At 40.4% G+C, this 25349-nt stretch overlaps 1 protein-coding gene across 1 annotated transcript in view; it reads left to right on the top strand.

Moving 5' to 3' along the window:
• Positions 1-3768: 3768 nt before the first annotated feature.
• ADAMTS20 (ADAM metallopeptidase with thrombospondin type 1 motif 20) overlaps positions 3769-25349 on the top strand; it is a 173562-nt gene continuing 151981 nt past the window's right edge. The window contains exons 1-2 of the mRNA XM_057703425.1: positions 3769-3860; positions 4455-4816. Of these exons, the coding sequence (XP_057559408.1) occupies positions 3770-3860; positions 4455-4816 (453 nt within the window). The 5' untranslated portion in view covers position 3769. The remainder of the gene's footprint in view (positions 3861-4454; positions 4817-25349) is intronic.

Consider the following 25349-nt stretch of genomic DNA (forward strand, 5'->3'; position numbering starts at 1 on the left):
TATAGTTCCTCCTCACATGATGCTTATACTCTAGTTTTGATTGCAGACAAGTAAATAGACAGTTAGAACATAGTATAATACGTCCTTGGGCAGAGGAGTTTGATTCTTCTCTGCATATCTGTATATGCATACTGCATACTGCAAACAACAATGCTTTAACAATTATTAACACAATGACCACAATTTGTACTATTTTAACTACAATAATGAACAATTTCCACATCTGCTACAACATATAAAGAGTTTCTACTAAATAATTGGTCATTTATAATTAAAAACTAAGCAGCAACTGTGGGGGTCTCTTGTAAAACCCATTTTCTATGCATTTATCATTTTCTAACTCTCTCCCCTTATTAGCTCAGTGGTTCTCAACTGGGGCCAGTTTGGTTCCCAGGGGATATTTGACAATGTCTGGAAATATTTGGGGTTGTCACAACAGGGTGGGGATACTACTGGCATTGAATTACTAGAGACCAAGGATGCTGATAAACATATCTACAATCAGCACAGGGCAGCTCCCCACCCCGCCCCCTGCAACAAAGACTCACCTAGCGCAAAAAGTCAATCGTGCCTTAGTTGAGAACCCTGAACTTGAGTAACCATTCTTCCTAGTTTGCCCAGCACATCCCAAGTTTTAGCATTAAAAGTATTGCATCTCAGAAAGCTCCCTAGTCTCAGGTAAACAGTGAAGAATGAGCAACCTACTTCCTACCTACTAATATTAGAAAAGCAGTCTGTTTTCATTTAATTGTTTCTTTTGGTATGAACCCTCAGTCCCCCACTGTAATGTGATAAAAATAATAATCAGCGTGAAAATGCATTGAGCACATATTTTGTCCAGTATTATGCCAAGTACGTTACCTACAGTATCTCTTTTAATCACCTTAACAATTGCCTGAGATAACTATTATTGCCTCTATTCTACAATCGATAAAGAGTAGGCTTATAGAATTTGCATAAATTATTGAACTTTACACAGCTGGTTATGTTAGAATTAAGATGATAAAAGAAGTTCTATCTTGAGTATAGTGCACATATTCCTGCTTTGCAAGATTAGAATTATTTCCTCCACACTGTGCCAACCTCATAACATAGCTTGTACTTGTAATAATTATCAGAATTACAAATCAAACAAAATTTCATTTGATGCAATTATGGCTTTTATTTTCTGAATTGTTGTTGATTACGACTGTACTGCATGAGATTTGAGCTCTTATGAAGAATACAATCTTCTCTTAAAAAGTATGGAATTTGAGACCAAAGAGATTTGAGTCTAACTTGATATGTGATCTGGGGTGAATTACTTAATTTCTCTGAGTCTCATGGGGAGAATGCACAAATTAAATGAGGTAACCTTTCTAAAGTCCCTTGAACAGTGCCTGGTATGTCAAAGGAATTCCATAGTGGTAGGTATAATTGTCCATGTGGAGAAATGTTTGATTTAAATAGCATAGATTAGCTTATTCATGACATTTTCACCGGTAGGGAAGGAGAAAGGAAGAGAGACAAACAATGTGAATATCATAATAGTTCTAATCTAGTGTAATGAGAAAACTTTGGTGTCAGAAAGGGTTTGTGGAAATCCAGTTAGTTACTTAGATATTGTGTAACATTTACCTTATAAAATGAAGGAAATAATGCTCTTTATTGAACACTGTGAAGATTATAATGACATAAATGACATATCCCAAACATCTTCCTGCTTCTTTAAAACAAGAAAAAACAGCCCTATTCTTAGAACACTCTTTCTGAAAAGTTAGAGCGGGTTGAAAATCAAATACTACCTTGCAAATACTACTTTGAGTGACAAACATTCTGTGATGGAAATGAAGTATCTACTTTGGTTTCAGTGGGTAGTCAGCCAGCTAAACAGGTGCAGTTCTATTTTCTGTTATTTGTATGAAGATAGGCATGGCTCCTCAGGTAAAGATGCATTCAGAGCTACAGCGGAACTGGAACGACTGTAAATTACAGTGTACTGAAGGTAACCACTAAACAGACAAGTGTGGGTCAAGTCCGTTTTTGTTTTGTTTATAGTAATAGTGGGATTAACTCAGAAAAATACCATGACAAGTCTGTAATGCTGTGCGGAATAAAATGACACTGGTGAGCGAGGGGTACAAAAGGGGAAAGATTGTGGAAGAATTAACCATTGTCAAGCTGGGTAATTTCCTTGGCAAAAGTAAGAAACTCTCCTTCCTTGGACAAGATGGTTCCACATTTGATACAAAAGTAAGGAGGTCTGTCATGAGAGGTCAACTCAAAGCTAACAGAATTTTCATTGCTGAGAGCTCAGAGGAGAAAGGGCAGCCAGAGACGAAACTGCGAGTGTATTCCTTTGTGTTTATGAAGACTTACCCATATAATTCCTTTGCTTTTTATACTCATTCTTTCTCTCCCTTGGTTGGATTTCAAGGATATCTGACCACTTCCTCTTTTTTTTTTCTTTCTTCCAGACTGGTTATAGAGAGAAGCAATTATGGAATCTACAAATCAAACAGGTGAATTTGGGAAATGAGAAAGGAGTTCTGAAATGATGGCTGCTTTCTGCTGCCACTGGGGGTTATCCAGTTGAACAGCACAAGATGACAGAACCGGATTCAGAGCTACAATAATTGCTGAGAAAGATAACTGTGGATACATGGGGTCATTTGGATATTATAAACAAAGGACATATGAATATTGTGAAACCACCAGCAGAAAGTATCATAAAAACAATGCCTCACAGGCAGGGGCAGATCCAAGTTCTGTGGGGCTTGATATTTACATAATTTTGGGGGACACTTTATGCAAAATTAAGTACAAAAATGAATATTAACATGAAAAAAATCACAATAAGTAACGAACTTTGGAGACTGAGATCCTTTTTTCTCGAATTTCTTTAGGCAGTTGCCAGAAATTCTCACCCAGAAGTGTGTGCTGATTGCAACCTCAGTTTTGCAATGCATCCGAACACTGAAACTCACAACCCCTCGGATGCACAAGGGTCTTTGCAAATGAGGCCTGGTCATTAAGCTTCATCGGGAGCATCCTCGGCCTACAAGAATGTCCCGCTGTCGCTTACCTTACGTTGTTTGAGAAGCCTAAAATCACCGTGAAACGTTACAGAAACTTTCCATCTGATGCTTGCCATTTCATTGGAAGAACTAAAGCCTCACACACCTATCCCCTATTTGGACCTCCGCCGCGCAACTTGTATCACTGCTAGGTTTTACGGGTACCGGGATGGTGTCCAACTGGGCCTCGGGCTGCTCACCACGCTGCACGCCCACAGCCGGAGCCCGCGGGGACCGCACTCCGCGTGCGGTGGGAGGCTGGGGGAGGGCCGCGCGCCGGGGGAGGGCGAGCCCCGGCCGCGCCTCCCGCTGATTGGCCGGCCCCGGCCCCTGGGGGCGGGCCCTCGGCCCCCACTCTCCCGGCCCGGGGTGGCTATATTGGCACCGTTCCTGCTAGGTCGGGTCGCTTCCCCGCGCTGGGCTGGACCCGAGGAGAGAGTTTCTGAGGGCAGTGCGGGCGCAGGAAGCAGAGCGAAGCTGCCCACAGCGAGCCGGGGACCGCGGGGCTGCAGGGCGATGAAGCAGCGGCTCAGGGAGCGGAGGCTGGCGGGGTGGCGCGCCGGGCCGGCCCGGGGCCGGGGCTGCTGCTGCGGAGGCTGCTGAGGCTCGGCGGCGGCGGGCGCGAGGGCGGAGAGGCAGCGGAGCGCGGGGAAGCCGGCGGGGCGGCGGGCGGCTCGGGTTGGCCTCCCCGGTCGGGATCCCCCGGTGGAGCCATGCGGGTGGCCAAGTGGCTGACGGGGCTGCTCTACCAGCTCTCGCTCTTCATCACCAGGTCTTGGGAAGTTCACTTCCACCCGAGGCAGGGTAAGGTCACCGCGGGGTGCCTTCAGCATCGAGGTGGGGCGCGGGCCCGAGTAGGACGGGCGGACGGAGGCGTGGTGGGGGGGGGGTAGCGGCCCTGCCCGCTGGGGGACCCTGGCCCGGCCGGGGCTCTCGGGACTCGGGGATCAGTCAGCCCCAAGCATCCCCGGAGGCGGCGGCTGCGCGGGGTTTCGAGGAATCGCGCGCGCCGGGCACACATCTGCCTCCGGGGACCACGCTGCGGGGGCGCGTGAGGCAGGCGGGCGCGGGCGCCCGCGGGGCACGAGTTGGCGGCGGTAGCGAGGCGAAGGAGGGACGCGGGAAGGAGGTGGCTGCTGGGGGCCCTGAGTGTCAGGGTCCCTGCTTGCGGAGGGTGGAGCGAATCGGGGGTGTGGGAAGGCAGGCAGGCACACTCACAGAGCGCACGTGTGTGTGCGCGCGCGCGCGCTCGCCGGCGGGTGTCCATTCGTCGCGCCCCACAGGGGTATGGGGACCCGGGGCCTCGGCCCTTTGGCGGGGACGTTTGGTTGAAGAAGTTCGGGGCCTGGGGCGTTGGAAATGGCTGGGGGCTCAACCGCCGTATCGCTGTGATTGCAGAAGCCTTGGTGAGGACACTGGCCTCCTACGAAGTGGTGACCCCCGCGCGGGTCAATGAGTTCGGCGAAGTGTTCCCGCAGAGCCACCACTTCAGCCGGAGGAAGCGCAGCTCGGAGGCGCTGGAGCCCACGCCGTTCAGGACCCACTACCGAATCCGCGCCTACGGGCAGGTCTTCCAGCTGAACCTGAGCGCCGACGCAGCCTTCCTGGCTGCCGGCTACACCGAGGTGCACTTGGGAGCCCCCGCGCACCTGGCGGAGGGGCGCGGCGCGGCGCCCCCAGACCTGCGCCACTGCTTCTACCGCGGCCAGGTCAATGCCCGGGAGGATCATACGGCCGTCTTCAGCCTCTGTGGAGGCTTGGTAAGCGCCCTGGGGACCCTTGGCTTTTTCTCGGGGATCCAGCCTCGCTTGTTCAGGGAGCTGGGCATTGGCTTTTCTCGAGTGGGCGGTTGGTTGACCCAAGAGATCAGAGCGGGCCGCCAGAGGGATTAACACCTAGATGAACCCAAGCCCAGAGGCCACTCCTTCCTGCAGTGGGGAGAAGGGTTTGGAGGATCAGCATGTCCCTCCCTGCTGGGCAAAACTGACCCTTCGGAGCAAAGCTTGGAGAAAGAGTGTCGGATGCTGAGCTAGTCAGGGAGGCGGGAAGTGGCGCTCTGCTACAGGGGAAGTGTGGTTTGCAACAGGAGGGCAGGCGCCTTCACTCAGACACACCCGTTCTGGACCATCTGTTGAGGCCGACTCCCCTTGAATTTACTTAAATTTGTTCCTTGAATGAAGGATAGAATGGAAAGAACATGAATATACATAAAACGAAAAGGTTTGAAAAGAACCATTAATCTGTGAAGTCCGAGATAGGGAAAAGGTTGAATCTGCCTGTTTAAAATGCACTGCCCTTAAAAATGTAGAGCCATCTACGAAGATCTGGTGCCCGCAGATGAGAAATGATCGTTAGAGTGACATGAATAAAAGATGCGGAATTTGTTAATACCTCACTGTAGAGAGAGGAAATGGAATACAGTATTGGGTTCTATGTGTTTTATTTGTTTCTCTCCCTCTAAAATAGAGGTTCTAAACCGTTTTGTTTTTTGGTTTTTTTGCCATCAACTTTTTCAGCATTCTAGGGGAAACCCAGAGCCTCTTCTCATCATAATTTAAATGTGTAAAATAACATACATGTTATTTAATTGGCTTCCTTTTAAATACTAATAGTAATCAAAATGTTACAAGTATGAGAATTTGTGGTGTCATAATACATCCTTCTTTATTAATGCATTGAATAATCTCTATTGGGGAGGGGACTACTTACTTCTATACTTTTGTAGTGGTAATGAGAATAAACTATTGAGATAGTTTCATATTACGTCACATGAGAGTTGAAGTGGCTATTATTTATTGCTAGCAAAGTCACAGTGTCCCTGGTTTTACCTAGTCATAATGAAGGAAATGTTAGCAGTCAGAGGTTAGGGAAAATAAAGATGTCTTTCCCATCCAAGTTCATGGAACCTCTGGTTGTAAACACTTATGTTAAAACAGATATGAACTCACTTCATCGTTAACTCCTTTCATAAATACGTATTCAGGAAGAAACAACTAAGAATTTGGCTACAGGATTCTTTCCAAGTATTCTAGCTTTTGTTGGGCAAATTTCAGATGAGTTTCAGAACATCAACATTGTTTGCTCTTTGATGAAGTAGAAAATTAATAACAGTTCTCTCTAGGCCAAATGTAATACTTCTTTTCAGGTTAATTGATGTAAGATATCTTTCTGGGTGTGAGTATCGGCCATTACTAAGTAGATTTGGAACATCTCTTTGTTCTTTTTCCTGCTACTATCTTGATATATATAGATATATGTATATATATGTGTGTGTGTGTGTGTATATACACACACATACATATACACGGTGGACAGTTTTCTTTTCTGCTGTAGATAAATGCAAAATACAATGTCAGAAAGGCAGAAACACACTAATATTTACACAGCCATCTACACATCAAAAGAAAGAAAAATATTCTCTTTTCTAGAACCTTTCAAAATGTTTAGTTTGTCTAGGAAATTCTAGATATACTGCCACAACTTTGTCATGGTCAATATGTTTTCTTGATTTAGTATTTAAGGCATGGAAAACATTCCAGATGGGAAGCATTATTAGGAGTGATGTTTCTGCTCATGTTGATTCATAATTTTGGTGTAGTTCAAATTACTATTCAATATCTCCTTTTTGAAATCAGAAGGAGTTCATCCTTTCCTGTCACTTGTCAATTTGGGTATAATTGTCTAGTTATCATGCATTATTAATTTGATTTACATATGTACTTTGCTTTTGATAGATTTATTTATATTATCAGTTTAATTTGATTTAGCATCTGAAAACATATTTTCATACCTACGTAACAGTTTTATCTCAGTTTCTTTGTATGTGTAAGGCTGCATTGAAGACATCAGTCATAGCAGAGATAGAAAGTTGCCAGTAATACAGCAAATAACTAGAGGTACCAGGATCTAAAAATCTTTTAGAAGTATCACCAGGACCAATTATGTCTAAATTGCTAATGAGGTTATTGACATTTCTTTGATTTTTCTCGCTTATGATATTAGCACTATAACAGACATTAGCTGTATATTTATGATTGTTTCATTTCTACCTCAGCTCTGTCCTTAGCGCTCTTTAAAATAATGGTTTCATTGAATGGTGGAACTTCTGGTAGGTTTTAGAGTCCATTTGTCATTACATCAGATTCCTGTTTTTATTCTCAGATCAGTCTTTAGATCCAGATAAAGTTGCGTTTACCCACAACCTGGACCAGCTGAGTTTTTGCACACCCACCGTGATACAATGCCCAGGATGTCAGTAATGCTCACCTCTAGCCCTGCTCCTGCTCGCTTCCCAACTCATCTTTGTGACTTTGCGTGTGCGTGGCTGTGATGATCCAGGTTTGATCTCTGTCAGTCCATTAAACACTAAAGTTGAGATTTACTGAAGGATTTTTAGAGCCAGTCTTATTGAAGTTCTCTTTTTCTGGTTGCTCTTTGTTTTTAGTTTTGCTTTTAATCATGAGTGGATGTTGCACTTAAATACTTTTCCTGAATATATTGAATGATTGTGTGACTTGCTCATTTTTTTCCTGCCAGTGGTCATTGTCATGACTGGATTCAAGCAAATATTGACCGTTGATGAAAACTGACTTCATACAGGGCCATAAAGTGCTCTGAGGCCTTTGTATTGTTTGGGAGCAAGGTGGGGAAATCATACTGTACTCTACTTCCTCTAGCCTCTGATGTCCTTTGTGCCTTAATCTCTGCATTTTTTGGCACCAGCAGTTGAATTCTGGGCCTGAGAACTTGTGGCTTTTCTTCGCTCAACTGGGGCTCCCTGACTCATTCTCAGCTGGGCTCTCTCTGGTGCTACGTATCCCTCTGAGTTCTGGGTGCAACACCAATTTGATTTCTCGTCTGGCTGATGCATTGTGCAGCCTTCAACCCAGGGTCGCTTAGCTCCTGCTGCAGTGCTCTCCCCACATAAGGTGGTTTGGTGATGCCATTGGTAAAATGTTCCAGACCCTTCTAAGGCTCTGAGACCCTCCATGGCATATGAAAGGCAAGGGGGACTTAATTCCTCCCTTTACCAGACTCTGCCACACCTCTTATTTCGGGGTGTGTGTGTGTGTGTGTGTGTATGGTTGGGGGGATGCAGAGGTCCCTTCCTTGAATCCCATGTAGCATGCTAAAGCACTTCTCTTGGCAGTCCTCCTAAACCATGTAACATGCCTTCTGCGTCCAGGACCTTAACCCCCCGTTGGAGCAGTCAGCACACATACATCTGTCTTCCCAGCTCTCTGCTGTGGCTCCATCGTTCTTTTCTTCCTGGAATCCACTGAGTTCCCCTTTAACATCTCATTCATCTGACCTGTTCCTCTTCCATCTTCCCTCGAGGTAGCCTCTACCCTTCCTTTCTCTGGTGGCTGCTGAGGAATATGACTTTTAGAGGAAGGGAATAAAAAATGACTACTTTCCAAATATCTCTGTACATACAACCATTTAAAAAAATTGACACCACAGCATATCTATTGATTTCACATAGTTGCTAGTGTTGCGTTAACCTTAAGCATATGAACTAATGTTTCCTCTTAATTTCTATACAGCTACTTTTTTCCCACTTCTGGAAGTCTTAGTATTTACGTTTATCTCTTTCACTAAACCACTGAACCATGACTTGTATTCTTTAGTTTTCTTAAGTGTTTTGGACCCAAGAACCAGAAGGGGCTAAGATTCTACCAGAAATTTTCTTTGTTTCATGTGGGTATAGCTTTTGCTTTCTAATCTTTCCATGTCTGTAATTTTTCTTTCTCATAAGTGTAAGTATTTATGACATAATTCAAACATTTCTGATTATTTATTTTGACATTTCTAAAATCTATAGTAGATATGAAAATAGAACCAAATTATAAAATTACCTGTAAGTAATATAATGGCTAATCAAACTCCGTTTTTAGTTCATTAATAAAGTCACAGAATATATAGTTGTCAGGCCTTAATATCCCTAGCTTCCACTCTAAACTTTGTTTTCATGGTCATATTATCTATTTTCTCATAATGTTGATATACTCTTGCCAAAGTAGAAGTCAGTATTCCATAAGTTGTAATATTTGGGGCATATCCTTGTCAGAATGGCATGTGTAAATTGTACAGAAGATATTCCCAACAACCCCTGTCCCTCTATGAGCTCTCTTACATTACCTGGTGGGTTCCCTTCTTCCAAAGGCCGTCAGGGACTAACCCAACCGCCTGGACAATTAACTTCACTGTTTCTTGGTGGGATTTGAAGCAATGCAGTCTTTTTGGTTGAAAGAAACAGTTTCCAGATGTTATAAAACCAGACATTGCATCTGGCTCATACAGTATTCTCACGGAGTAACTTGCAGTGGCTGTGTGTAATTTTTTTGAAGTTTCTCATGTGAACTATTCTGCAGCATGTCAGCCACTAATGCCCTCTGATGACTGATTATTGAGGTGCTCTCGTCACTCCTTGTCAGACAGGAAATAAATGTATGGAAACCATCAATAGTGTCTTTACTGGTTTTTGTCTTCTTGGAAAACTTTAGCTTTATTTTCTACACTTCCTATTTGCTCAGAAGTCATATAGCCTTAGATCGTTACACATGCCATTCTGTATTCATATTTTTTTGTTGGAAAAATTCATAAGGACCCCTTTTAGTTATTCCCATACTTAGTCAAATACTCAAACAGCGCTAGGGAGAATTTCTTATGCCTCTACCTTTAACCTTTGAGTGTTAGCCTAGGTCCTCCACGAAGCAGGTGGCAAGGTAGGATTAAATGTGCAAAGGGTTTATTAGGGGAAGTGTCTGTGTTAGAAAAAAGGAGCGAGCAGTGGAATCTGAAACAGGTGAAGAGAGGATGAAAAGGTTGAGTGGAAGCATCCCAGGCTGCCGGGCAGTCTAAGCAAGGTTCAGCAAAGCCCCTCTCAAACCCGATTTGCCTGGGAGAAGGGCCCCTTGCCTCCTAAGAATGAGTTTCCTCTTTGTATCCTTGCCACACTCAGTTCCTGGCTGGAGTGGTGCGTGGGAGATAGGGCTGGGGCACAAGCACGGATGGATCTCAAAGCCCGGAGTGGGGGTCCTTGGCCGGTTATGCTCAGCCTTCGCAGGGCCCCCACATAGTGACATCAGGCACACATACACACACTCAGTGAAAATAGTCTGTGAAATGCCGTTAACACAGGAGTACAAGGAGTACTGGGTGAGCTTTGAGGAAGGAGTGAGTAAGAGTGTTAGGAGCCCTGGGCTGGAGGAGGCCTCTCAGCTGGACTTTGAGGGAGGAATAAACATTTGGGGATGTGAAAATTCAGCGGCTTCTTCTGGGTCTCTTAGGAGGTGAGGGTGAAAGGTAAGGTTGAAGTCAGTTTAAGGTCTGGAATGCGCTGTGAAGGAGTAAGGGCTTACACTGTCGATGGTGGGTGAGTTTGATGTGTTGAGAGGGGTTTCGCCTTATGCACCACTGTGCAGGGAGCACGGGGAGGCAGTGAGGTGCTGAGAAGACCGCTGCTGTAGTAAGGAAGACTGCTGTATGGGGATGGAGGGGAGCCTCTGGAGGTAATGTGGTGGCAGGGGCGAGAAGACTTGGGTCTCTATGGAAGGTGCCCCAGTGGTTCTCAGCTGGGGCAGTTTGTCCCTCAGGGGGCATGTGGCAGTGTCTGGGGACACTTGGTTGTCACAGCTGTGCAGGGGACAGGGCTACTGGCATCTAGTGGGTAGAGGCCAGGGGTGTTGCTAAACATCCTACAATATCCAGAATAGCTTCCTGCAGTGAAGAATTATCAAAATGTCAGCAGTGCTAAAGTTAAGCAACCTTGTAGGAGACCCATAAGAAGTCTGGGCCAGAAGAGCAGATGACCACAATGACTTAAATGACTGAGTAATCACGTAGCCGTTAACCAGGAAAGTTAATAACAGGAGGAGCTGGCAAGAAAGAGATGCTTATTCTAGAAGCACTGGTTTGCGTCTGTTATAGATTTACTTTGATCTTCCTAATTGTTTGAATTTATATGTACCCTTCTGTTTGTCTAGAATGTCCTGTGTCTTGAACTCCTACTCATCTTTCCAGATGCACCCTGAGCCTTCCTTTCTTTGCCCCGATCTTCTGTAGAAAGAGCTGACCAGGCCTATTGTTATTCCACCACCAGACCTTTAATGCATCATATATTGAATTGTGGTTACGTGTCCACATTTCTATCATTTATAGATTTCAAGTAAGGGAATGGTAGTCCTCATTTATTTTAGCACTCAGTGCAGCACATATTTAGGAATGCTTAGTACGTGTCTGAATGAGCTAACGCAACTTCTGTTTATATTTTCCAGGTAATTAGACTAGCTCTTCTCTAGAATTCAGTGCAGGAAAGTTATTTTATCAATTTTAGTTGAAGTACTTGGACATATTTAAAATTTTTTTGTATAGATTAAATCTTTTTGAGGTATATAAGTTAGTTGTGTTCCATCTGTCGCTTGCTTTATATGAGCTTACGCTGCACCCCTGTTGGCTGTGGCTTTATTTCTGTTTAGCTTAAAACTGCTGTTTTCCATAAAATAATTTTATTTAAGCTGTTTGGTTCATGCTAATATTCAGCATGAACAGATCAGTCTTTTCAACAAATACTTATCAGTCATTTGTTATGTTAGATATTGGTGGCACAGTAATAATCCTTATTACAACAGCACTGGATCTATTAAAAATATTCACGAGCTACGTAAATGCTTTATTACCATAGTAACGGCATAGAGAAGGCATACCAGCTCTTGACCGCCTCCGTCCAGAGGTGACCCACACCACTTCTATGTACATTTTGTTGATGAAAACAAGTTGCCTGGCTCTGCCTAGATGCAAAGGGCTAGGATATGAGGGGCAGTGCTATGCCTGGAGGAAGAGCAGGGACTAGATACTGGTGATCACCAGCAGTTTCTACTATGGGCTGTCCTTCTGTTCACCAAATATGCCTTTGCTCTTCTCATCCTACACACCAAACATACTCATCGTGTCTACGAGGAGATAACCCTGCAGGAACACTGTTTCTGCTCAGCTGCAGGATCTCTGGGTAATGCATGGTCTTGTCCGTAACGTTCAGATGTGGCTCTTTGTGGTTTAGCAACTACTGAATTAAAAGGCAAATTCTCTGCACCTCCCCCAATCCAATATACAGCATGACTGCAATTCTAATCTCAACTTCCTACAGAAAGAAGGGGAACACCTAGTAGTCACTGATTTATAGCAGTTTTGGAACTTCTCCGGAAGGATTGTGGAGACCCACGACCCCAGTAGGAGGAAAGGTCCTTGGTTACCTTCCCAGATTTGTCTTTCTGGGAAGTCCAGTCACCAAGGCCCCCGTTCTGCTCTCTGGGAGGATGTTGCCCATCTTCTTCCATGGCCACATCTGAAATAGATTCTGGGGAGTCTGGTCTCTGCGGGGGAGGGGGGTGAGGTGCTTCAAGAATGCTGGGGTAGTTCTGAGGGTCTGTACGTTATTCTACAACAAAAGTATTCAGGGCATCTTTAGTCTAGGCTCATGTTTCTTTGACGTTATAATCTCTCAAAAACTAGGTTGACTTCTGATGGCAGGTCAAGTTTTGATAATTGCTTCAAATTAGTTTCCTGTGACAGTTGCCAAAGCCTAAAAGACATTTATGTTAAATCTATGAATGCCAGGACTCGTCTATGAGGAGAAACAAAATATTGTATTCTCATGTTACTGTTAAACCGAATTCAAACCAATTCCAGCTGTATTAGAGAAGTAGAGCAAAATTACAATATATTATAACCTTTAGGGAAAAATACAAAGGGAGACATAATAAGCGAAAAAGTTATTTGCCTAATAAATAATTGAAGAGTACCATACCTCAGAATAATTGTAAATAAATTAAAAGAGAAGGAAAATATATGCTATCAACATGACAGATGGTCTGGCAGGTGTACGGTATGTGTCCCTCTAGATATTTTATTTATACACACACACACACGTATGTCTTTAAGTAATATTGCTTTATAACATTTTGACAATATATCATGACCATCTTTCCGTTATACACCTACAGAGTAGTTCTTAATCATTTCTTATTGTTTTAAATTTCTAATTGTTGTAATGACTTTAGACTTTATGTCTTCACAGATGTTTTAGTAAGAGGATGGGAGAGGCTGTCCTGAGAACCACTACCCAGACCCCACAAGAACGTGGCTGTTTCTTTGACAGTTCTCTCCACTTTTAATGAGTTTGTATGACTTCAAACACACCTCGGTGCCTTCAGGAAAGAGAAATATTACAGAATTTACTCCTTGTTAGTGATGTTGCTGGGACACCATTTATGTGGCTGAGTCACTTGGCTGTGTGAATCTTGGGTAGATGAGCCCAGAGTCTGTCTTATTTTCTTAATCCTCACGGGGAAGGATGTGGTGAGAAGAGCAGTGTCTTTTTTGGTGAGTATCAGCAGTGTTTCATCTCACATTTACACTGGAGATCTGGAATTGTCCTGTGGAGTGGGGAATAAAGAATGCTGCTAGAGGACAGAAGCTTCATCCTTTTAAAAACCTTGCAATGACTCTTCTGCTTTAGGCTTCTGGGGCCAATTACATGTTCCTCATATCATCGACTCATTCATTCAGTGCCTGCTTATTTATAATACGCTATTTGCTAGGCATGATTAGTGGTGTCGTAAGGAGGAACTGTCAGGGGAAAAATCCTTTTGCATTGAACAGAGTACCCCAAAATAAAAATGAAAAATGAATCTCAGAGTTAATCTTCATGATGTTTTATTACACAGCGCTTATACTCTGCTTAGGGTAAAAAGGGTGGCTGTAGTGTCTGTGTTTTTAGTGGAGAATTTTTCATCCAATGTCAAAATACACTCAATTTCAAAACAGTTATTGACATCATTTTAATACACATTGCCTTTCTAAGGAAGTTAGATAGATAGAATTACTTGTTTTGTTTTACACGCCATGGAACTGAGGTTTGAGATATGAAGTGGCTTGCCCAAGATTCCATGAGTGCAAACCCAAGACTCATACTCAGGCTTTCTTATTACAAGTAGCGTCAAACTGATTCTCATATGACTTTTGTTTAAAGATCGAAAAAGTGAACATTTTGGTCTCCATGGTAGTAATTACCAGTGACCCACTCCTTAAATGAAAATTCAACTTTATTAATAGTTGAGAGCAATCTGTTACTAAAATAAATTCTCAGTATTGGCTCTATTTGCCCTATTCAATAGTACCTTTTTTTGAACTAGTTCTGTAGTTGCCAGTGCTAATGTGATAACTGTAAATGATCTGAGGAAAGAATCCAAATGGTTTGTATTTTGTGCTTGTTGTTTTTACCCTTTAATAAAATCTGAGAGTACATTATTGTTTGTCGGCTACAGTGCAGGTGTTCGCCAGGTATTTAGGAAAAAAAAATATGAATGAATGTCAAAATACTGAAATAAAAACATTTTGGAAAAAGTATTGTATAAAAACCCTCTAAACATAAAAAATTTTGGCCTATGAGAGTAAATTGGAACCAGTTGCCTAATCACTTGCTGCCTTGGCAAATAGCAGATCATTGCTTCAAGTAATTGGGAGCGCCTTGCCCAAGTGAAAACTAGTTATGTTACTTTCAATAGTCATCAGAAAAAGACTTTGGAATTTGATTGGCATTTCTCATGAATCAAATTGCTGTGCCCCTCTGCAGGTTGCTAAAAATATGGCATGATCTAAATATAATTCTATCAACCACATGTTTTATTAAGTCCGCCAATGCCTTACCAGGTTCCTTTCTAAGTTGAAAAAAAAATTAAGTGCTTCCTTAGGAGCCTTTAGGCAAAGCTCTAATATTTTTATTATTTGAACAGAAAGTCCTCTGCAATGGGTGGCTTATCGAAAAATTGTTGGAAGCAAAATATTTTTAAGTCCTTCATTGATAAATATGGACAGACCCCTTTGAAGACAAATTATTTTTTCTTGAACTTAAAACATAAGTTTCTGTTGAAGAAAAGGCCTTTGAGTTATAAAGGCAGTATTATTAGCTGCTAGAGTGTTCTAGCATGACTCAAGGAGGTGCTGATGGACTCGATGCGACTATATTCACCTTTCACATGAGGGTGCAGGTTGGACTGTGTGTGCATTTATTGGAACATTATCATAGAAGTACCCCCATAGTCAGATTTTGATCCAAAAAGTATATAAAAAAGGTTTCCAAGGTATAAATATTTTCAGTATTGTTTGGGAAAAGGGTGACATGATTCAAAATAGTTTTGGGATGAGTAACAAGCTGCCTCATGTCTATTTGTACCTTTTACCAGGATGCTATCACATTTCTTCTGCTCAGCATGCTTTTTAAAAAAGGCAGAAGGTGATTTTTTTGCATGGGTACATTTACTCAGTTTTCAAAAATAGTCTTTGTTACTTCTAAGTATAGTTAATTATTTTTTCTGGGAAGGCAAAGAAAGCTGGAATTTTGGCATGTGTTGAAAATCAGTGACTTGTAGTTATATTTGAAAAATAAGCACTGGTAGAATTAATGAAATATACTAGTGTATAGTATACTAGAATAGTAAGAAATAGATGAATTCTTTATAAATTCTTCTATTTTCTGGAATAGAATTTCAGTATATCTGATGTAACTTCCTTAATTTTTAAGCCTTTAAAAAATGTGTAATCCTAACATATCAGCACGCTATGTAACCAGGCATTGAAAGAAAACCAAGTCATGTATCTATATCTCAGACAAGTCCCTAAACTATTGTAATTTAAGAATATTAGAGGAAAAAAAAAGGGATTACTAAAGGGTATATGGAGGGAAAATCAGGTACTTTGCCATGTTACAAAAATGTTTATTTCTCCAGATGTGTGTTGAGTGCCTGCTATGTCTCAGGCAATGTTTTAAGTTTTGGAACTGTAAAAATAGTAAAGGCTTTGTTACCTTTAAGGAGAGGTTGATGTGGTAATAGTTATGAATGTAAAGAGGAATTTATGACCGTAATTGCCCTAATCATTTAAATAGCTCTAAGTGACTATTCAATTCAGATAGGGATTTAAATATGCTATTTGCGATGAAATTTAAAGCAACAAAGTTATTATCCCTAAATAATTTAAAGATAATTATAATTAAGAAATGGAAACGAAGCCTCATTCACTAAAACGGTGCTTATCATAGCATCTATAATTCAGTAATTCATTTCTGAATTGGTTTTTTGCAGAAATATGCTTTTGTGAGTGGAAATTTGCCAAGTGTTACATGTCAGTAAATGTATATTTGTCTGTTCGGAGGCGTGATGCGTGCTTTTCAGTGTCAGACATACGAGTGCAGCCTGCCCTTGCCTGTGGAGCTTCTGCCGCGTATCCCCTTGTTGGCACAGCTTCAGCCTCTCTGTTCTCTGTCACTTGAACCTGCCAAGTTTTCGGCCCCCCCCCCCCCATCACTGGGCCTTTCAGGCACTGCTATTCTGTTTGCAGTGTTCTCCCCGCGTTTTCCATGGCTACCTCCTCATGATTCTAGCCTCAGCCTAGAGGGCCCCTCACCCCCCCACCCCAGGTTTCTCTGTCTCCTTGCCTTATTTTATTTTCTCTATTGCAGTCACTACCACCAGGCATGCTATATTTTTAGTATCTGTCTTTTCCCATCTAAGTGTGAATTCTTTGAAGGCAGGGATTTTGTCACGTGCACCTCTGTATCTCTAACCCGGAACTAGAACTCTGCCTGCTCATTAAAGATTTGTCAGCTGTTTCGTAGGGTTTATCAGAATTGGAATATGATCACTAGTACAGTGCATTGGGTTAAGGCACGATCTGTGGAGCCAGGGTAACTGGGTTCACATCTTGGTCCTGTCACTTACTAGGTGTAAGACTTAGGCAAGGTACTTAACCTCTCTGTTCCCCACACGTCTCACCTGTAAAGCGGGGATAATGATAACTTACCTCAGAATTATTGTGAGGGGGAAATAAATTATGAATGTGTATGAGTGATGTCTGCTGTATAGATCGGAGTTAGCTATTAAAATTATGATAAATGCTTACCCTCGATGATTTAGCTTTACCAAGCTAGAGATAGATATCTGTCTATAAAAGCTGACCCTTTGAGGGATCCTTTCCACTATCTTAACTAACAGTGGGTGCAGTTCTTTGTGTTTCATGCCTTCCTCTCTTAGCAGCTGCGCAAAGATACGATTTAATCTTCTGAAGTTATTGCTTTGACTCTCCTTCCCTCTCCCTTTTCTCTTTAAACCCACTGATAATTCACCAGTGGAGCCCTGAATGTTTTCAAGTGCCTAAGAGAGAATACAAAATAAACCAATTGTATCGGAATACAGTTATCAGGATATTAAAAATAGCTATGTGAATTTTTACCTATTAACACATTAAATAAGACCTAATGGCAGATCTAATAATATTGTTGAGTATAAACAATATTTTGAGACCTCAAAATCGTCATGGGATGAAAATATCTGTTCTCCCCTGGCAACGTCACTGGGATTTGTTGCCTACATTCGTAGTTGAAGAAAATTCTAAGTTTCAGGTATAGGTTCACGGTAATAAAGATGCAATATTTTTTCACTTGCTTACGGACTCTCTTGATTATACGATTCCTACATTCAAGAGTTCATATTCTAGCGGCAGCGTGTGTGTCCAGATTTGTCCTACCTCTGCGCAATATAGCTGAGTTTACAAAGGGTAAGAAATAATTGCTTTCTTGGTTTAATAGATATTTACTGTGTACCATGCCTGCTGTGTATCAGGTACTGTATTAGGCAATGCAAATTCAGGGCTAGTTCTCTGCCTGTATGAAGCCTGTCTAATAAGGGAGAATAATTATAAATAGCAAACAAATATATAAACACAACATATCATAAGTGCTCTGAAGATATCAAACAGTTGTAAACTCTAAAGAAGTAATATATGTTTAGGATTAGGGGTAGGGATGTGGTTACAGAGTTAGCTGGTAAAGGAAAAACTTTCTGGGTAGTTGCTATTTTAAGCTGAGACTTGAACAATGAGATGAAGCCCACCAGGCAGAGGGATGTGGCAGGAATATGAGGTGAAGGGTGGGAATTGGGGACAGCATGTATGAAGTACCTAAGGTGAAAAGGATGCTGTACCTGGTCCATCCTGCATCCACCTGCTTTCTCCCACCTCTACCTGTACTGTTTCTACTGAATCCTTCTAGAGTTTCTTTAGTAGCAACCAGGCAAATCTAAATCTTTAGTTTTTTTTCTTCCTTTATTACACAAATGGTCATATACTATACATCTTGTTTCACAGTTTTATATTTTGGTGTAGTAATTGTATTGGAGGCCTTTCCATATCACTACATAAAATATTTATTCTTTTTTGTCTCTAACCACAAGATATTCCATTGTATGGCTCTACCATCATTTACGTAGATATACTTTAACAGTGGACTTTTGAATTGGTTCCGATATTTTGCTGTTAAACCAGTGCTATAGTTAATAACCTTAATTATGTTAGCTTGACATGTGTGGAAATGTACAGTATCTGTAGGATAAATTTTCAAAAGGGGATTTGCTGTGTTAAGGGGCAAACACATTTGTAATTGCGATAGATAATTGCTAAATGCTTTGCATTGTCATTGCACTAATTTACATTTTCAACAGCTATGCATCAGAGTGCCTGTTTTTCCACAGATACATTTGAAGTATGTTATAAAACTTTTAGAATTTTGCCAGTCTCATAGGTGAAAATGATTTCTCAGTGTAGCCTTAATTTCTGTTCTTCCTGAGTGAAGTTTAACATTTTTTTAAAGCATTTTGAGTCATGGTTAGAATGACCTTCCCTATTCCAAAGTTATCAGGGAATTCTCTCATGTTACCTTCTAGTGCTGTTACGGTTTTCTTTCAAAAGTTTACATCATCGATCCTTTGGAATTTACTGTCTGTGGGATGTATCCAAATTATTTTGTTGAGATGTCTGTGCACCTGTTGCAATCTATTTATTAAATATACTCTTTCCTCATTGATTTGAGATGCAGTCCGTATACTAATAGTACTAAGTCCTGCGGTTTAGGATTTATTGCTTGCCTCTACTCACTTCTTTGGTCCGTTGGTCTCCTTATATGCCAGCATGGGAGTATTTAACTAACGTGGCTGTATAATATTTTAATATCTTGTAGTCCTAGTCCCACCTCACTGTTTTCTTGTTATTATCTTCGTTATTTCTTTTTTCCGTGTATACTTTAGGAGCAGTTTACATGTTAAAAAATCTGTTGATTTTTTTTTTTAATTGAGCTCTTGTTATATTGAGGAACATGGCAAGTGGTTTCTAAATTCTTTTCCTTAGTTCTCTAGGAGGGCTTTAACATTTTACAGAGATCTGACAAACTTGTTTTATTCCTGGGTATTTAACCTTTCTATTTATAGATTGGATTGCTTCTTCCATAATATCTTCTTATTGTTTTTTATATATATATGAATACTGTTGAAGCCTGTGTATTTTCTCACTGAATTCACTTTGTTTTTATAGTAGTTTTTCAGTGAGTTCTTACTTGTTAAGGTGTACACTGACATCACCTATGAAGATAGTTTTAATTTTTCCTTTTCAATTTTTCATGTTTCTAGTCTTTATCTAGTTCTGTGGTCTAGGACAGGTGATACTGGGCATCCTTGTATTCCTGATCTAAGTGGGAATGCCTTGCATGTATCTGTGTTATGTATGGTACTGTCTTTGGGCTGTGATGGAGTTTATCTTGTTAAGGGAGCATCTACCTATTTGTATTTTATTGATGTTTTTAAAATCAAGAATGTTTGTTGAATTTTTTCAAAAGGCATGTGATTTTTTTCCATTTGTGTAAGTGGTTATGATGAGTTAAAATTCCCAATATTGAACCATAGTTACATTCTTATGATATACTCCACCTTGTCATGTATTTTCACACGTTACTGACTTTTGTGTGTTAATACAATTTTAGCTCGATAGTCATATGTGAGCCTGTCCTATATTTGTTTTGGTTTTTGGGGTTGCTGTTTTGTTTTGTGCTGTCTTTACCAGGCTTCGCTATATGTTTATACTAGCGTCATAAAAATAACTTGGGATTATTTTTTTTTGCATTTTTTGGAACAGTTCAAATAACAGTGGAATTATCTGCTCTTTCAAGGTTTGGTGGAATTCCTCAGTGCAATCATCAAGGCCAGGAGTTTTTCTGAATCTTTTTCTATTGTTTGGTAGAAAAGGTATCTGTTTGGATTTTTAACTTTTCTGGAATCATTTTGGTAAATAATATTTTCCCAGAAAATTCTCTCTTGTAAATTCTCCCTCTCGTGTCTGTTTTTCTGCTTTCTTCAGGCATTGGCATCTTGTAATCTTTCTCTTCCAACTGCTGTACTATCACTGTCACCATAATTCAGGTTTTGTTACCTCTCTTCTGGGCTATAGCCTCTATCTTATAACTACGTATTTTAACATACATTGTGGTTAGATTAAATTCCATATCTTATAGTCTTATTCATTCATTTAATATATGTTATCCAGTATCTGCTATGTGGCAGGCATGACAGGCATGCAGAGAAGAATACAGGCAAAGCTCTACTCTCATGGACTTATATTTTAGTGGATGGTATCAGACAAGTAGCAAATATAAGTAATACTCTATCAGGTAGTGAAGCATTCTGGAGAAAAATGAAACTGGATAGTGGGGATAGACATAGAAGGCTGGGTAATATTTCTTTTCCACTGTAACTTTTTTTTCATCTTTATTGGAGTATAACTGCTTTACAATATTGTGTTAATTTCTGCTGTACAACAAAGTGAATGAGCTGTATGTATACATATATCCCCATATCCACTCCCTCTTGAGCCTCCCTCCCACCCTCCCTATCCCGCTCCTCTAGGTGGTCACAAAGCAACGAGCTGATCTTGCTGTGCTCTACAGCAGCTTCCCACAGGCTATTTTACATTTGCTAGTGTGCATATGCCAATGCTACTCTCTCACTTTCTCCCAGCTTCCCCTTCCCCCAGGGCCTCAAGTCCATTCTCTACGTCTGCATCTCTATTCCTGCCCTGCTATTAAGTTCATCAGTACCATTTTTCTCGATTCTGTAAATATGTGTTAGCATACGGTATTTGTTTTTCCCTTTCTGGCTTACTTTGCTCTGTATGACAGACTCTAGGTCCATCTACCTCACTACAAATAACTCAATTTCTTTCCTTTTTATGGCTGAGTAATATTCCATTGTATATATGTGCCACATCTTCTTTATCCATTCATCTTTTGATGGGCATTTAGGTTGTTTCCATGTCCCGGCTGTTGTAAATAATGCTGCAATGAATATTGGGGTACATGCATCTTTTTGGATTATGGTTTTCTTCAGCTATATGCCCAGGAGTGGGATTGTTGGGTCATATGGTAGCTCTATTTTTAGTTTTTTAAGGAACTTTCATACTGTTCTCCATAGTGGCTGTATCAATTTACATTCCCACCAACAATGTAGGAGGGTTCCCTTTTCTCCACACCTTCTCCAGCATTTATTGTTTCTAGACTTTTTGATGATGGCCATTCTGACCGGTGTGAGGTGATACCTCATTGTGGTTTTGATTTGCATTTCTCTAATGGTTAGTGATGTTGAGCATCTTTTCATATGTTTGTTGGCAATCTGTATGTCTTCCTTGGAGAAATGTCTATTTAGGTCTTCCACCCATTTTCGGATTGGGTTGTTTGTTTTTTTTTGATATTGAGCTACATGAGCTGCTTGTGTGTTTTGGAGATTAATCTCTTGTCAGTTGCTTCATTTACAAATATTTTCTCCAATTCTGAGGGTTGCCTTTTTGTCATGTTTATGGTTTCCCTTTCTATGCAAAAGCTTTTAAATTTCATTAGGTCCCATTTGTTTATTTTTGTTTTTATTTCCATTATTCTGGGAGGTGGGTTAAAAAGGATCTTGCTGTGGTTTATGTCATAGAGTGTTCTGCCCGTGTTTTCCTCTAAGAGTTTTATAGTGTCCAGTCTTACATTTAGGTCTTTAATCCATTTTGAGTTTATTTTTTTGTGTGGTGTTAGGTAGTGTTCTAATTTCATTCTTTTACATGTAGCTGTCCAGTTTTCCCAGCACCACTTATTGAAGAAGCTGTCTTTCCTCCATTGCCTCCTTTGTCATAAATTAGATGACTATATGTGTGTGGGTTTATTTCTGGGCTTTCTATCCTGTTCCATTGATCCATATTTCTGTTTTTGTGCCATTATCATACTGTCTTGATTACTGTAGCTTTTTAGTATAGTCTGAAGCCAGGGAGCCTGATTCCTCCAGCTCTGTTTTTCTTTCTCAAGATTGCTTTGGCTATTTGGGGTCTTTTGTGTTTCCATACAAATTGTAAAAATTTTTTGTTCTAATTCTGTGAAGAATGCCGTTGGTAATTTGATAGGGATTGCATTGAATCTGTAGATTTCTTTGGGTAATATAGTCATTTTCATAATATTGATTCTTCCAATCCAAGAACATGGTGTATTTCTCCATCTGTTTATGTCATCTTTGATTTCTTTCATCAGTGTTTTATAGTTTTCTGAGTAAAAATCTTTTGTCTCCTTAGATAGGTTTATGGCTAGGTATTTTTTAAAATTAATTAATTTATTTATTGGCTGCGTTGGGTCTTCCTTGCTGCATGCAGGCTTTCTGTAGTTGCAGTGAGTGGGGGCTACTCTTCGTTGTGGTGCATGGACTTCTCATTGTGGTGGCTTCTCTTGTTGTGGAATGTAGGCTCTAGGCATGCTGGCTTCAGTAATTGTGGCACACAGGCTCAATAGTTGTGGATCGTGGGCTCTAGAGCACAGGCTTAGTAGTTGTGGCACATGGGCTTAGTTGCTCCGTGGCATATGGGATCTTCCTGGACCAGGGCTCAAACCTGTGTCCCCTGCATTGGGAGGCAGATTCTTAACCACTGTGCCACCAGGTAAGCCCTATGCCTAGGTATTTTATTCTTTTTGTTTCTGTGGTAAATGGGATTGTTTCCTTAATTTCTGTTTCTGATCTTTAATTGTTAGTGTATAGTAATGCAATTTTAAGAAATTCATTGATGAGCTCTAGTAGTTGCCTGGTGGCATCTTTAGGATTTTCTAGGTATAGTGTCATATCATCTGCAAACAGCGACAGTTTTACTTCTTTTTATTCCAATTTGTGTTCCTTTTATTTCTTTATTTTTCTCTGATTGTCATGGCTAGGACTTACAAAACTGTGTTGAATAAGAGTGGCGGGAATGGACATCCTTCTCTTGTTCCTGATCTTAGTGGAAATGCTTTCAGTTTTTCACCATTGAGAATAATGTTTGCTGTGGGTTTGTCATATATGGCCTTTATTATGTTGAGGTAGGTTCCTTCTATGCTTATAAATGGGTTTTGAATTTTGTCAAAAGCTTTTTCTGCATCTATTGAGATGATCATATGGTTTTTATCCCTTAATTTGTTAATATAGTGTATCACATTGGTTGATTTGCATATATTGAAGAATGCTTGCGTTCCTGGGATAAATCCCACTTGATCATGGTGTATGATTCTTTTAATGTGTTATTGGATTCTGTTGGCTAGTATTTCGTTGAGGATTTTTGCATCTATGTTCATCATTGTTATTGGTCTGTAATTTTCTTTTTTTGTGATATCTTTGTCTGGTTTTGCTATCAGGGTGATGGTGGCCTCATAGAATGAGCTTGGGAGTGTTCCTTTCTCTGCAGTCTTTGGAAGAGTTTCAGAAGGGTAGGGGTTAACTCTTCTCTAAATGTTCGATAGAATTTGCCTGTGAAGCCATTAGTTTATTGGAAGAATTTTTATTACAGTTTCAATTTCATTACTTGTGATAAGTCTGTTTTTATTTTCTAATTCTTCCTGATTCAGTCTTGGAAAATTGTACCTTTCCAAGAATTTGTCCATTTCTTCAAGGTTGTCCATTTTATTGGCATATAGTTTTTATAGTAGTCTTCTATAATCCTTTGTATTTCTATAGTGTCAGTTGTGATTTCTCCTTTTTCATTTCTAATTTTATTGATTGGAGTCCTTTCCTTTTTCTTGATGAGTCTGGCTAAAGGGTTATCAGCTTTTCTTTATCTTCTCAAAGAACCAATTTCTAGTTTTATTGATTTGCTGTTGTTTTCTTCATTTCTATTTCACTTATTTCTGCTCTGATCTTTATGATTTCTTTCCTCCTGCTGACTTTGGGTTTTCTTTGTTCTTCTTTCTCTAGTTGTTTTAGGTGTATAGAGAGATTTTTTGAGATTTTTCCTGTTTCTTGGGGTGAGATTGAATTGCTAAAAACTTCCCTCTAAAAACTGCTTTTGCTGCATCCCACAGATTTTGGGTCCTCGTGTTTTCATTGTCATTTGTTTCTGTGTATTTTTTTATTTCTTCTTTGATTTCTTCAGTGATCTCTTGGTTATTTAGTAGTGCACTATTTAACCTCCATGTATTTGTGTTTTTTACATTTTTTTTCCTGTAATTGATTTCTAATCTCATAGTGTTGTGGTCAGCGAAGATGCTTGATATGATTTCAGTTTTCTTAAATTTTCCAAGGCTTGATTTGTGACCCAATATGTGATCTATCTTGGAGAATGTTCCATGTGCATTTGAGAAGAAAGTGTGTTCTGCTACTTTCAGGTGGACTGTCCTATAAATATCAATTAAATCTGTCTGATCTATTGTGCCATTTAAAGCTTGTGTTTCCTTATTTATTTTCTGTCTGGATGAGCTGTCCATTGGTGTAAATGGGGTGTTAAAGTCCCCTACTATTATTGTGTTACTGTCGATTTCCACTTTTATGGCCTTTAGCATTTTCCTTATGTATTAAGGTGCTCCTATGTTGGGTGCATAAAATTTTTTTTTAACTTTTTATTTTTTTATTTTTTACAATAAACTGCATATATTTAGAGTGCACAATTTGGTATCCCAATCTCCCAGTTCATTCTCCCCCAACCCTCCCCACTTTCCCCACTTGGTGTCCATATATTTGTTCTCTACATCTGTGTCTCTATTTCTGCCTTGCAAACTGGTTGATTTGTATCATTTTTCTATAGTCCACATATATGTGTTAATATACAATATTTGTTTTTCTCTTTCTGACTCACTTCACTTTGTATGACAGTCTCTAGGTCCATCAATGTCTCTAAAAATGTCCCAGTTTCATTGCTTTTTACAGCTGAGTAATATTCCATTGTATGTATATACCACATCTTCTTTATCCATTCATCTGTTGATGGACGTTTAGGTTGCTTCCATGTCCTGGCTATTGTAAAGAGTGCTGCACTGAACATTGGAGTGCATGTGTCTTTTTGAATTATGGTGTTCTCTGGGTATATGCCCAGTAGTGCGATTGCTGGGTCATATGGTAGTTCTGTTTTTAGTTTTGCCAGGAACCTCCATAGTGT

Source organism: Hippopotamus amphibius, chromosome 12 (assembly GCF_030028045.1).
Source record: "Hippopotamus amphibius kiboko isolate mHipAmp2 chromosome 12, mHipAmp2.hap2, whole genome shotgun sequence".
Lineage (NCBI taxonomy): Eukaryota > Metazoa > Chordata > Mammalia > Artiodactyla > Hippopotamidae > Hippopotamus > Hippopotamus amphibius.